Genomic DNA, 14,466 nt, shown 5'->3' with positions numbered 1-14,466 from the left:
GAACCCGCCTCTGACATCCCCTCTATACTTTCCTCCAACCAGCTTAAAACTATGACCCCTCGTGTTAGTCATTTCTATCTCAATATAAAAGTTTGGTTTGCTGTGTGTTTTAAGATCTCTCGAAACCTCATCTATTTCCCAACATGATCGCCTTACAGCATTTCAAATCCAGAGAAATTATGTCCATGTCAAGTCTTTAGGCTTGATGTAACGGGACAACTGGGAAGAAGCAGTTAAATGTAAAGTCTGCTGATGTGAATATTCATAAAACGGAAAGCTTAGACTTTCTTGGTTTCTTCATTCTGTATTCATTTCTAACCAAACACCCCGGTCTGATTTAGAAGTTTCGCAAGTTGTCAGTTGCACCAAGGTCACTTAGCTTTCAATTAACTGCTCTATACTTTCTCGGAGAGAAACTACATTTGCTTCTGCCCCAGTCAGGTGACTCCAAAGTTGCCGTAAATGCTTTCAATCTTTGGGTTTTTAAGTTAAAATTGTTCCTTGACTATCCTAAACCTAAATCAAGGTAATACATTGTGTTTACTACCTCTGTCATAAACCACACAGTATCAACAATCATTCATTAACACTCTTGGGGAGTTGAAGTCACCTACTGTCTGACGCATGCTGTATTGGATCACTGTTCCAGCAAGGATGGTCTAACACTTCACAAAAGTAACCAACACTAGTTTGAAACGCAGACTCTAAAAATGGTAATAGAAATACACAAATCGCATGCCTTTCATCACACTATCCAGTGGAGCATTTTCCACTAATCCCATTGACTTTAACCTTACTCTGGCTCCTGATGCTTGGCCAAAGGCTCTTTTGTTAAGGGCATTCATTCACCTGAACGTTCTTCTCCATGTTTGGATCAAGACTGTAATGAAGTGTGTAGCTAAGTAGTTCTGACATAGACAGATAATTTCTCTGGATTTGAAATGCTGTAAGGCAATCATGTTGGGAATTAGATGAGGTTTCGAGAGATCTTAAAACACACAGCAAACAAACTTTTATATTGAGATAGCTTGGCTTATTTTGTATCATACTCTTATTGTCATTATTGTTATGATAACATAAAATCATCAAATAAAATCTGCTTATGTTTCAGTGAATGAAGACTTGAACAAAAATACGATCTGTTAAGCAAATCTCAATCTGGCATCCGACTTTTCAAGTAGAAAAGTCAACTAGGATCACAACAATAGAATCATTTCTAACACATGGGTGGGCAAGAATTTGTGTGTATTCCATACAATTTTTTAAATTTCATTTGTAGTGAATAAAATTGACTGATAATTGGCATCTTAGAAGGCAGAAATGGATTGTCTATTCCGTGCTTCTGGTTGAAAATGGTTAGAAATACTTCAGTGTTGTCTTTTATATTCATGTGCATCTCTATCATCATTGTTCATGGAGCAGCACCCTCTGGTTAATTAATTGTCCACTCATCCACAAATGGGTTTGACAGGACTCTGGAGCTTGGGTCTCATCCTTCAGGAGTTAAAGTAGGCCATTAAGGCCCGTGAACCTGTACTGCCATTTGGTAAGATGAATGTGGTGTAACTCTAAATGCCTGTCTTTGGCCCTTAAAGTTCTGTTAAACAAAAGTATTATCTCACATATTTGTGGGATCAGTTCATTCTGTTTACTGCGTGCTGCTTCTGCTGTTTAGCACACATGTGCTGTGTGGCAGCATCACCATGGTGGCACCGCATTTTTAGATATGTCTGGTGGTGTTTGGGACTGCTTTTCTACACTCATTGAACAGGGTTGATCTCTCGACTTGCTAGTGATGGTACAGTGAGAATAATCCCAACTGCTAAGTTCAAGATTACGATGAATAAAATTCTGCAGCTGGTAGCCCACAACAATTCTTGGAGTCCAGTTTTGTGCAATTAGATCCGTTCTAAAATTACCAAATTAGCACAATGGTGATGTCATGCAACATGGAAGAGGGCATTCTGTGTCAAGGTGAACAAGTCCAAACAGACTCTGAGGTTGCCATTCCTACCAATTATGATCATGGACAGATGCATCTGTAACAGACTTATGAAGTTGAGGTTAACTAAGTTTTTCTTTCCCTTTGCTCTCCCCACCACCTGTCACAAGATCAGTCTGACAACTATGCTTTTAGACTGCCAGGAGCCATTCTGGTGCTAACCGTTGCAGTCCCCAGTCTGTGTCCTTACTCTTGGTATTCCACATGTAGTACTGATTCATTAGCTGAGCATTGGATAATAGATGGCAATCAATCTCATTCATTGTTGACTTGATATCATGAGGCTTCCTGGAAATGCTGAGGGGCCACTGCCTCCTCAATGTACATTCATGACTGATTGCTGTCATCTCTCTTAGGATAGGATATACCCAAATATGTTAGATAAATCTGGAATGTTATCTAAAAGGCATGATTCTGAAAGTAGAATTTTGAGCTGATGCTTTACTAGTAGAATAGAATCGCTATAGTGTGGAAGCGGTCCATTCGGCCTATCAAGTCCACACCAACCCTCCGAAGAACATTGCAAGCAGATCACACACACCCCCAAAACCGTACCCATAATGCTGCATTTCACATGGCTAATTTACTTAACCTATGCATCCATTGACACTATAGGCAATTTAGTATGGCCAGTCCTGCTAACCCACACATTTGTGGACTGTGGGAGGAAACTGGAACACCCAGAGTAAATCCATGCAGACACGGGCAGAATATGCAAACTCCACACGGACAATTACCCGAGGCTGGAATTGCGCTATGGTCCCTGGCGCTGAGAGGCATCAGTGCTAACCACAGAGGCACTGTGCCATCCTAAATCTCTGTGACCACAACCTGGTTCTGAAGAAGGGTCACCAGAGTTGAATTGTTTAATTTTTTAATTGTTTATCCACAGATCCTGCCAGATCTCCTGAGTTTCTCCAGCAATTTCTGCATTTGTTTCAGATTTATAGTTCTTTGTTTTAAACCTGTACAACTGCCTCACAGCGCCTGAGACCCGGGTTCAATTCCTGCCTCAGGCAACTGACTGTGTGGAGTTTGCACGTTCTCCCCGTGTCTGCGTGGGTTTCCTCCGGGTGCTCCGGTTTCCTCCCACAGTCCAAAGATGTGCAGGCCAGGTGAATTGGCCATGCTAAATTGCCCATAGTGTTAGGTAAGGGGTAAATGTAGATGTAGGGGTATGGGTGGGTTACGCTTCGGCGGGGCGGTGTGGACTTGTTGGGCCGAAGGGCCTGTTTCCACACTGGAAGTAATCTAATCTAATCTAATCTAAACTGGATCAGCCTGAACTAGAGTATTGTATCCAGTTTTGAATGCCGTACTTTAGGAAGGTTGGAAAGACAGCAAGAGAATGCGGAAAAGGTTTGTGGGAATGGTTCCAGAGATTGTTATGCAGAAATATTGTATAAGTTGAGGTTGCTCTGTTTGGAGGCAGAATTGAGAGAGATTTGATTAAATTATTCAGAATTGACTGGTCTGGACATTTTAGGTTAGGAGAAAGCTGCACAAATTTAAGGTAAGTTGACAAAAGGAGCAATGGTAATATGAAAACATTTTTATTCCAGAGGTTAGAATGGTTAAAATCTGGAGTGCACTGCTTTGCAGTGTGGAGGAGATGGGTCAATTGAAGTTTTTAAAAGGTAGCTGCATAATAATCTGCAAAGAAAGTGTTTGCAGAGCTATGGGGAAGATGCACAGGAATGGCACTAGGTGAATTCTACTTCAGTCAGCACAGATATAACAAGCCAAATGACCACATCAGGTACTGTAACCAACCTGTGAACCTCAAAGAACATGTAAATTTGATTGGGCTAGGTGTAAGTTTGTAAAGTCCACACCTGTGTAGTCCAGTGATCGGTCCAATTTTAGACTTTTTCATTGACATGTAATACAAATAAATGGCTTGCTAGGCCATTTCCGAGAATTCTAGGTCATCCTCGTTGCTTGGGATCTGGAGTCACTTATAGGCGAGGCTGGATTAAAATGGCAGGTCTATTTCCCCCAAAGAAAATACTTAGAGTGTTTTACAACTTTGCGGTAGTTTTGTGGTGCCAGTTAATGGTAGATTTTTATTCCAGAGGTGAGAGTTGATGCAGATGAGGCAATAGCAAGAGGTAGGCCAGTTAGTGAGAAGGATTTTCCTGGGAAGGAACCAAGGGATCAGTTAAAGTGTGTTTGCTTTAACGCAAGGAGTATCAGGAATAAAAGTGATGAACTTAGAGCATGGATCAGTACCTGGTGCTATGATGTGGCCATAACAGAGACATGGGGCAGGAATGGTTGCTGGATGTTCCAGGGTTTAGAGCATTTAAGAAGAATAGGGAGGGGGGGAAAGAGGAGGGGGTGTAGCAGTACTAATCAGAGAGGGTATCACAGCTACAGAAGCTTAGATTGTCGAGGAAGATCTGCCTACCGAGTCAGTATGGGTGAAAATTAGGAACAGTAAGGGAGCAGTCACCTCATTAGGGGTTTACTACAGACCCCCCAATAGCTGCAGGGAGATGGAAGAAAGCATAGGTCGGCAGATTTTGGAAAAGTGTGGACATAGTAGGCTTGTTGTGATGGGTGACTTTAACTTTCCCAATATTGATTGGAACCTCCTTCGAGCAGAAGATTTGAATGGAGCTGTTTTTGTAAGGTGTGTTCAGGAGGGTTTCCTAACTCAGTATGTTGACAGGCCAACGAGGGGAGAGGCCATTTTGGATTTGGTGCTCGGAAACGAGCTGGGGCAGGTATCCGATCTTGTGGAGAGCATTTTGGTGATAGTGACCACAACTGCCTCACATTCTACATAGCTATGAAGAAGGAGACGCTTAGGCAAAATGGGAGGATATTTAATTGGGGAAGAGGAAACTATGATGCGATTAGACATTAGTTAGGAAGCATGGACTGGGAGCAATTGTTCCATGGTAAAGGCACTATAGACATGTGGAGACTGTTTAAGGAACAGTTGTTGCGAGTGATGAATAAATATGTCCCTCTGAGGCAAGGAGTAAGGTAAAGGAACCTTGGATGACGAGGGCGATGGAACTTCTTGTCAAAACGAAGAAGGTAGCTTACATAAGGTGGAGGAAGCTAAGGTCAAGCTCAGCTCTAGAGGATTACAGGCAGGTGAGGAAGGAGCTCAAAAATGGTCTGAGGAGAGCCAGGAGGGGGCATGAGAAAGGCTTGGGAGAACGGATTAGGGAGAACAAAGGCATTTTACACATATGTGAGGAAGAAGCGAATAGTCAAAGAAAAAGTAGGGCCGATCAGGGATAACATAGGGAACTTGTGTGTGGAGCCTGAGGAGGTAGGGGAAGCCCTAAATGAGTATTTTGCTTCTGTCTTTACGAAAGAAACGAACTTCGAAACATTTGAAGAGCAGGTGTGCATGCTGGAATGGATAGAGGTAGAGGAAGCTGATGTGCTGAAAATTTTGTCAAACATTAAGATTGACAAGTCGCCAGGCCCGGACCAGATTTGTGCTCGGCTGCTTAGGGAAACGAGAAATGCAATTGCTTCTCCACTTGCGAAGGTCTTTGCATCTTCGCTCTCCACTGGAGTCGTACCTGAGGACTGGAGAGAGGCAAATGTAATTCCTCTCTTCAAGAGAGGAAATAGGGAAATCCCCGGCAATTACAGACCAGTAAGTCTCACGTCTATCGTCTGCAAGGTGTTAGAAAGGATTCTTGACCATAGGATTTATGACCATCTGGAAGAGCATGGCTTGATTCCTTATCAAGGTCTTTGAGGATGTGAATAAAAAAGTTGATGAGGGTCGAGCTGTGGATGTGGTGTATATGGACTTCAGCAAGGCATTTGATAAGGTTCCCCATGGTAGGCTCATTCAGAAGGTCAGGAGGAATGGGATACAGGGGAACTTAGCTGTCTGGATACAGAATTGGCTGGCCAACAGAAAGACAGCGAGTGGTAGCAGAAGGAAAATATTCTGCCTGGAAGTCACTGGTGAATGGTGTTCCACAGGGCTCTGTTCTTGGGCCTCTCCTGCTTGTAATTTTTAGTAATGACTTGGATGAGGGGATTGAAGTTTGCAGATGACACAAAGGTTGGAGGTGTTGTTGACCGTATAGAGGGCTGTTGTAGGCTGCAGCGGGACATTGACAGGATGCAGAGATTGACTGAGAGGTGGCAGATGGACTTCAACCTGGATAAATGCGAGGTGATGCATTTTGGAAGGTCGAATTTGAAAGCTGGGTACAGGATTAAGGATGGGATTCTTGGCAGTGTGGAGGAACAGAGGGATCTTGGTGTGCAGGTACATAGATCCCTTAAAATGGCCACCCAAGGGGATAGGGTTAAGAAAGCATATGGTGTTTTGGCTTTCATTAACAGGGGAATTGAGTTTAAGAGTCGTGAGATCTTGTTGCAGCTCTATAAAACTTCAGTTAGACTGCACTTCGAATACTGCATCCAGGCCTATTATAGGAAAGATGTGGATGCTTTGGAGAGGGTTCAGAGGAAGTTTACCAGGATGCTGCCTGGACTGGAGGGCTTATCTTATGAAGCGAGGTTGACTGAGCTCGGACTTTTTTCATTGGAGAAAAGGAGGAGGAGAGGGGAGCTAATTGAGGTATACAAGATAATGAGAAGCATAGACAGGGTCGATAGCCAGAGACTATTTCCCAGGGCAGAAATGGCTAACACAAGGGGTCATAGTTTTAAGCTGGTTGGAGGAAAGTATAGAGGGGATGTCAGAGGCGGGTTCTTTACACAGTTGTGAGAGCATGGGATGCATTGTCAGCAGCAGTTGTGAAAGCAAGGTCATTGGGGACATTTAAGAGACTACTGGACATATCGTCACAGAAATTTGAGGGTGCATACATGAGGATCAATGGTCGGCATAACATTGTGGGCTGAAGGGCCTGTTCTGTGCTGTACTGTTCTATGTTCTATTTATTTGAATTGCTGAATTTAAATCTTACAGCTGCCTTGGTGGGATCTGCATAAATTTATTTTGTAAAATAAAATGTCTGCAGAGTAATGATGTAAATTCAACAGAGAGCCTCACTAGGCATATTGAGGTATTTTGTCAAGAGCTTCTAGCACCTTAAAGGAGAAAAAAGACAGAGGTATATTTGAAAATGTCTGCTGCAGCAGATGAGGACATATCCATCTCGTGCTCAAGAATGAGATGAGTGTGGATGTCTGAGGGTTTTGGGACTGGCAGAGGTTAGAGGCAAAAAGATACAAGATCAAGAAAGGAGTTGAAAACTAAGAGATGAGCATTTCAAAAGCAAGGTGTCACTTCACTTTGGGTCTAGACTGTCAATCCAAACTTCTAGGTGACTAACATTAAATAAAATTCTGGAAGTGTTCAAATGGTGTAACAGCATGCATGATGGAAGAAACATAATTACCATTTCCATTTGATAAGCTTTGTTAGGACTGGAATTACTCTGCTTTCCTGGGCCTTTAACACAGCCACTAAGCTACTCAGCCCATGGTCGTTAATACAGGCGTATCAGTGGCAATTGTTGGAGGTAGTTTGAGGTGATTGCTCAATAAATGTTTCAGTATTAAAGAGTGTTAGTTTAAATATTTTTGAGACACGTTTTGGTGCTAGTTACTGAATTAATCGCAGCAGTGCATGAATCAACGTCCTGTCTCCCTTTGTGTAAAATAGAAAACCAGGTGTGTCAGTTAATGTATATTATGGTGTGAGAGAACAGATTTGTGTACAATAATTGTGCGATATTATATTACCTCTGGGCCTAATCATTTGATCAAATTAAGCAGATTATTTGGCAAATTTATTTTGGGTAATTTTCTCTTTTTTTTTAGGTACTTCATCTTCACTTCTTTTTGGGCCTACAAGATTTATTATGTTTATGGCTTTATGATGCTAGTCCTGGTTATTCTCTGCATCGTGACAGTCTGTGTGACCATTGTCTGCACTTATTTTCTGCTCAATGCTGAAGATTATAGGTGGTAAGTTGAAGTGCTCCTATCCATCTGTTTAAACCTTGGCAGTAGTTAATCCTACCTGAGTCTGAAATTTATTATGGAGTCATAGTTTGCAACAACTAGAAACTCGGTCCAACTAATCCATGCCAACTAGATAACCTAAACTGATCTAGTCCCATTTGCCAACATTTGGCCCATATTTCTTTCATCCATTCCTCTTCTTGTATCCATCTGTGTGTCTTTTAAACGTCTTAATTGTACCTGCCTTCTCCACTTCCTCTGGCAGCTCATTCCATACGTGCACTACTGTCTGCATAAAAAAGTTGCCCCTTGGGCCATTTTAAATCTTCCCCCTCTCATCTTAAACCTATGCCATCTAGTTTTGGAATCCCTTACCCTGGGCAAAAGGCCTTGGCTATTCACCCTTTCCATGCCTTTCATGATTTTATAAACCTCTAAGGTCAACTCTCATCCTCTGAAGCTCCAGGGAAGAAAGGCCTAACCTATTCAGCCTCTCCCTATAGTTCCAATCCACCAATCCCAGCAACATCCTTATAAATCTTTTCTGATCCCTTTCAAGTTTCGCAACAACGTTTCTATAGCAGGGAGACCAGAATGAGCGAATACTGCCACTGTCGTAAAGCAATCTGATTCTATCTCATTTTCTGACTTTTGCAGATGATCTGTAATATTTTTGTTCAAGTGGCAGTTCATGTAGAAACCTAATCACATTTTATCAGTCTTCGAGAGCTTTGTAGTGGCCCCCCCCCCCCCCCCCCCCCAACCTCGCCTTCCTCATAAAGTGCCACATGCTCACTGCTGTGGACTCCTGGCCTTGCACACAAAATCCCCATTTCCTGACATGGTTATTTTGACCTTTAATAATACAAATTTATTTTTAACTTTTTTTGTGCTAAGTATCCTGCTCAGAGTTTAAACCTCAGATTAAAATCATCATTTAAACATGATGACCGAAAGAGCTGACATTGTACTAGTTACATGTAAAACTGACATTTTGTGTGATAAACATCGTAGGATTCTTTGACATTCATTGCAAAAGCATCAACCTTGAACCATTCACCTCCTTCCCACAGCCTATTGCAATAAAGAGCCCCGTACAGAGCGGGGTCAGACCTTTGCCATGTGACTCTGCTTTTTGAATTAGATGCAGCTTTTCATTCAGGACAAAAAAAATCTATCGCACAAAGATCTGTTTCTAAGACAAGACAGGCATAGCTATCAGAATTTGGACTGGGTTTTACATTATAAAATAACGGCTGGTTTAAAACAATTGTGGCACTGTTCTTTTCTCAAACTAAGCTCCACAGATGAGTGCATTTTCTACCTAAAACTTGTATTGTCCTTCAAGTTTGTCTAGTTTATAGAATGTTTTCATTCTCAATTGCATGCTGGCCATCATTCTTGCTTAATGAGTCATTTTTAAACAATAAACTTGTTGCTATTGCAGGCAGTGGACAAGCTTTCTTTCTGCAGCATCCACTGCAGTCTACGTTTACATGTACTCCTTCTACTACTATTTCTTCAAAACAAAGTAAGCAGTTATATTTTATATTTCATATTTAAGCAACTGTTCCAAAACAAAGTTGTTCATGTCTGGTATTCTGGAGATTTTGAACTAAAGTTGGAGCAAATTGGCTTTGGAGTATCTTAAAAAAGTTAATCTAGTTTGTTATTTTATTCACCTCTAAACTCTTTTTAAATCTATGTCTGATTTTGTCAGAGTAGCACTTTACATTGAATTGACAGCAGTATTATTATTTGCAGTCTTCAAGGTAAGTAAGATGATCTGCTGTGTTTCACAAACATTAGAAAGCAAGCGCTAATGTGAAGTCACATAGGAGATAGGAAAACGCTTGGCCAAAGAGGTTGATTGCAGCACATGGTTTAAAGGAGGGGAAAAAAAAAAGAGGGGTCAGAGGCAGTTCCAGAGCTTAAGGTCCAGGCAGCTTATAGGAAAGCTCACCAGTGGTGGAGCAATTCAGAACAGGCATATGCTAGAAGTCAAAATTCGAGAAATGTGGATACTTTGTGATGTTTGAGAAGATTTGTGGTTCAGGTTGCAAGTTTGCTCACTGAGCCGGTAGGTTTGTTCTCAGACATTTCGTCATCATGCTAGATAACATCATCAATGAACCTCCATTGAAGTGCTGGTGTTCTGTACTGCTTTCTGTTTGTATCTTGGTCTGTTAAGGTGGGTGATATCATTTCCGATTCTTTTTCTCAGAGGTTGGATCCAACCCAGGCTTTGGGTCTGCCATGTGGATCACATCTTTGTCATCATGAAATGGAACAAATTAGAGGAAACCGATAATATCATTAACAACATCCTTACTGGCATAAATTTCACTAAAGAGGAAGAGAACAATGCCAGACTCGCCTTCCTAGATGTCACAGTGGAACAAACAGTCAGTGGAGAACTGCAGACCAGGGTCAACAGGAAAGCAACACTGACAGACCAGATACTCAAACCACAGGAGCAACCATCCCAACACCCACAAACTGAGCTGCATCAAGACATGATTTAACTGGGCCACAACACACTGCAGCACCCAGGAACTACAACAATCAGAAGCAAATTACCTGTACAGTATATTCAAGAGCAGTGGGTACCTGATAAACACAGTCTGCCGATTCTTAAACAACAAACCCAAACAAGAAGGCACATTGTGCCCAGAAACTGTAGCCACACTACAGATGACTACCAGACTATTCTGACCCTTTGGCATCATGATAGCCCACCAACCTACCAATACACTGAAACAGCTACTGATAAACCTAAAGGACGCTGTACCAACAACCAGCAAAATGAATGTCATTTACAAAATACCCTGCAAGGACAGCAACAAACACTAGATCGGACAGACAGATAGGCAGGATACATGAGCACGAACTAGCCACCAAAAGACATGACACCAGCTATCACTAGTACTCTTACACAGAGGTGAAGGAGGACACCATTTCAACTGGGACAGCACATCTAAACAGAGACACACACGGGGATTTCTAGAGGCCTGGCATTCAATAAATTCCATCAATAAACACATCAGTTTGGACCCCAATTGGACCCCAATCTCTGAGAAAAAGAACCAGAAGTGATATCACCAACCTTAACAGACAAGACACATAAATAGAAAGTGGGACAGCACACTAGTGTCTCACCAGAGGCTCACTGGTGATATTTCCAAGCAAGGAGATGAAACGTCTGAGAACAAACCGACCAGCTCAGCGAGCAAACTTACAACCTGAAGTGTTGTGGAGCCAGAGAAGATTTCAGGGATAGGAAAGGAGCAGACTATGAAGAGTATGAGAACAAGGTTAAGAATTTTAAAATGGAAGTGTTTTAATCAGGTTAACAGCTGAGCAGTCAGTGAGGACAAGGCTGATGAGTGAATAGAGCTTGTGAGTTAGGAGCAAAGGCAGCCGAGCTCTGGCTGATATCAAGTTTAGAGTGGTGGAATGTGGGAGGCCAGTTCAGACTATATTGGGGTCATCAAGTCACCATTGATCACTCCACAGGATGAATTCTGTTGGAGATAATAAACCCTTGCAACTATAGGAAGTTTCCTCTGAATGCCAGAGTTGAAAAGGTTTACTTTTCATTTAATGTTGCTACCTGATTACTCGTGAGCATTATATGACATATTTCTCATCTGTAATACTAAGTTCCAAATATCGACTGTCCTTTAAGTGTTTCCTCATTCGTTCCTGGGACATCTCTATGACTTTAAGTGTGAATCATTGGCTGGGCAAGCATTTGTAGCCCATCTCCAGTTACCTTGGAGAAGGTGGTGGTGCTTTCTTGCACAGTTGCTTTCCTTTGGGTGTATGTGCATCCATAGTTGTTAGGAAGGGAGTTCCAGGACCCAGTGACATGAAGGGATGACAACATAGTTCCAATCAGGCTGGTGTGTGGCTTGAGGATTTGTAGATGGTGATCTTCCTTGTGTCTGTTGCCCTTGTCCTTCGAGCTGGTAGGTGCTGCAGGTATGGAAGGTGCTGTCAAAAGACCCTGGGTGAACTGCTGCAGTGCATCTTGCAGACAGTGCACACTGTTGCCACTGCATTGGTGAAAGGAGTGAATGTTGAATGTGGTGAACAAGTTGCCAATCAAGTGAGCTACTTTGTCTTTGATCATGTTGAACTTTGAGTGTGTTTGGAATTACACTCATCTGTGCAAGTGGAACATACTTCATCGCACTCCTGACTTGTGCTTCGTAGATGTGCAGGGTTTGTGGAGAGAGATAAGGTAAATTACTCACCACAATTCTTCGCCTTTGATTAGTCTTGTAGCCATAGTGTTGGTGTGCTTGTCCAGTTTCTGGTCAGTGGTAACCCCTGGATGCTTGTGGAGGGAAATCCAGTGAAGATAATGCCACTGGATTTTGTGAAATGTAAATTGCAATTATCTTTTATTGCTGACAGTCATTACTTGGCAATTGGGGGGAGGGGTGCATGATTTCCAATGCAATTGAGCAACGTTGTAGTTTTCAGCACAGAGGGGTAATACCTGTATGTAGTGAAGCCTGAAAAATTATGACTAAACCAACTTGGAATTTTTCACCCATGTCTTTATTTCCAAGCCAAGGTATATAATCAACTCCTGTAGTTTGAGACATTTGAATGTCTTAATTCCCATTACCTTTGCCTCTATTGCTTAAATTCAATAACATCAATTTCAGGTTCCCTTCCATGTTTTATCCTCTTTCACTGTGAAAATCTATTGTCAAAATGCACTGTTGATGCTATATCAGTGTCTGCATTTTTGCATGCTCAATGTACTTAGTAAAATGTCTAACCCAATTATATTCGCAAGTACCCAAGTTTGAAATGTAACATTTATGCTTCATACTACCAATGATGCCACATCACCAATTTCTTTGCATTTCTCTCCACTGTATGTATTCCTGTATACATTGAGCTGTCCACAGATGTTTGAACAGTACCTGCATCAAGTCAGTACTGAAAACCGTTGGCCCTGTGACATCTTCGTTTCAAAATTTTAATGTTTTTGAACAAAAGCCATTACATTTGTATTCCATTTTGGTATAATGATATCCTTGTTTGCCTTTCATATAAAGGATGTTTTAAATATGTAAGAATAAAAATGCAGAATTTTGTAGGAGCGTTGACATTTACACGTGGTAACGTCAAGACATACAATTTTGTGTGTTACATATTGAATTTGTGCTACTTGACATTTTATTTTCGTCCCACAACAGGATGTATGGACTGTTTCAAACAGCATTCTATTTTGGATACATGGCAGTATTCAGCACTGCACTTGGGATCATGTGTGGTAAGTATAGTGGAAATATGCAAACTAAGGATAAATTCAAATGCTAAGAAGTAATTGTTGATAAATCCATGAGTTTTACATGGGTTTCATTAAGGTGTGTTCAGGAGGGTTTCCTAACTCAGTATGTTGACAGGCCGACGAGGGGAGAGGCCATTTTGGATTTGGTGCTCGGCAATGAACCGGGGCAGATGTCAGATCTTGTGGTGGGAGAGCATTTTGGTAATAGTGACCACAACTGCCTCACGTTCTACATAGCTATGGAGGAGGAGAAAGCAGGCACAAAGGGAGGATATTTAATTGGGGAAAAGGAAACTATGATGCTTTCTGAAGTGACTTGGGAAGCATGGACTGGGAGCAATTGTTCTGTGGAAAGCGCACTGTAGACATGTGGAGACTGTTTAAGGAACAATTGTTGCGAGTGATGAATAAATATGTCCCTCTGAGACAGGCAAGAATAAAGGAATCGTGGATGACAAGAGCGGAGGAGTTTCTCGTCAAAAGAAAGAAGGCAGCTTACGTAAGGTGGAGGAAGCAAGGGTCTTGCTCAGCTCTAGAGGATTACAGGCAGGTGAGGAAGGAGCTCAAAATGGTCTGAGGAGAGCCAGGAGGGGGCATGAAAAGGCTTGTCAGGAAGGATTAGGGAGAATCCAAAGGCATTTTACACATATGTGAGGAATAAGAGAATGATCAAAGAAAGAGTTGGGCAGATCAGGGATAGCATAGGGAACTTGAGTATAGAGTCTGAGGAGGTAGGGGAAGCCCTAATTGAGTTTTTTGCGTCTGTCTTTACTAAAGAAAAGGACCTTGTAGTGAATGAAACCATTGAAGAGCAGGTAAGCATGCTGGAACGGATAGAGATTGAGGAAGCTGATATGCTGAAAATTTTGACAAACATTAAGATTGACAAGTTGCCAGGGCCAGACCAGATTTGTCCTTGGCTGCTTTGGGAAACATGAAATGTGATTGCTTCGCCGCTAGTGAAGATCTTTGCATCCTCGCTCGCCACCGGAGTCGTACCTGAGGACTGGAGGGAAGCAAATGTAATTCCTCTCTCCAAGAAAGAAAATAGGGAAATCCCAGGCAATTACAGACGAGTCAGTCTCACGTCTGTCGTCTGCAAGGTGTTAGAAAAGGTTCTGAGGGATAGGATTTATGACCAACTGGAAGAGCATGGCTTGATTAAATGCAGTCAGCGTAACTTTGTGAGGGGCAGGTCACGCCTCTCAAATCTTATTGAGTTCTT

The 14,466-nt window shown here is 42.0% G+C and overlaps 1 protein-coding gene across 1 annotated transcript in view; it reads left to right on the top strand.

Moving 5' to 3' along the window:
• tm9sf3 (transmembrane 9 superfamily member 3) overlaps positions 1 to 14,466 on the top strand; it is a 148,134-nt gene that overhangs the window by 117,602 nt on the left and 16,066 nt on the right. Inside the window, exons 12-14 of the mRNA XM_072582943.1 lie at positions 7,784 to 7,930; positions 9,375 to 9,458; positions 13,147 to 13,223. Of these exons, the coding sequence (XP_072439044.1) occupies positions 7,784 to 7,930; positions 9,375 to 9,458; positions 13,147 to 13,223 (308 nt within the window). The remainder of the gene's footprint in view (positions 1 to 7,783; positions 7,931 to 9,374; positions 9,459 to 13,146; positions 13,224 to 14,466) is intronic.

Source organism: Chiloscyllium punctatum, chromosome 13, assembly GCF_047496795.1.
Source record: "Chiloscyllium punctatum isolate Juve2018m chromosome 13, sChiPun1.3, whole genome shotgun sequence".
NCBI classification, from domain to species: domain Eukaryota; kingdom Metazoa; phylum Chordata; class Chondrichthyes; order Orectolobiformes; family Hemiscylliidae; genus Chiloscyllium; species Chiloscyllium punctatum.
This window is presented reverse-complemented; position numbering and strand designations above follow the sequence as displayed.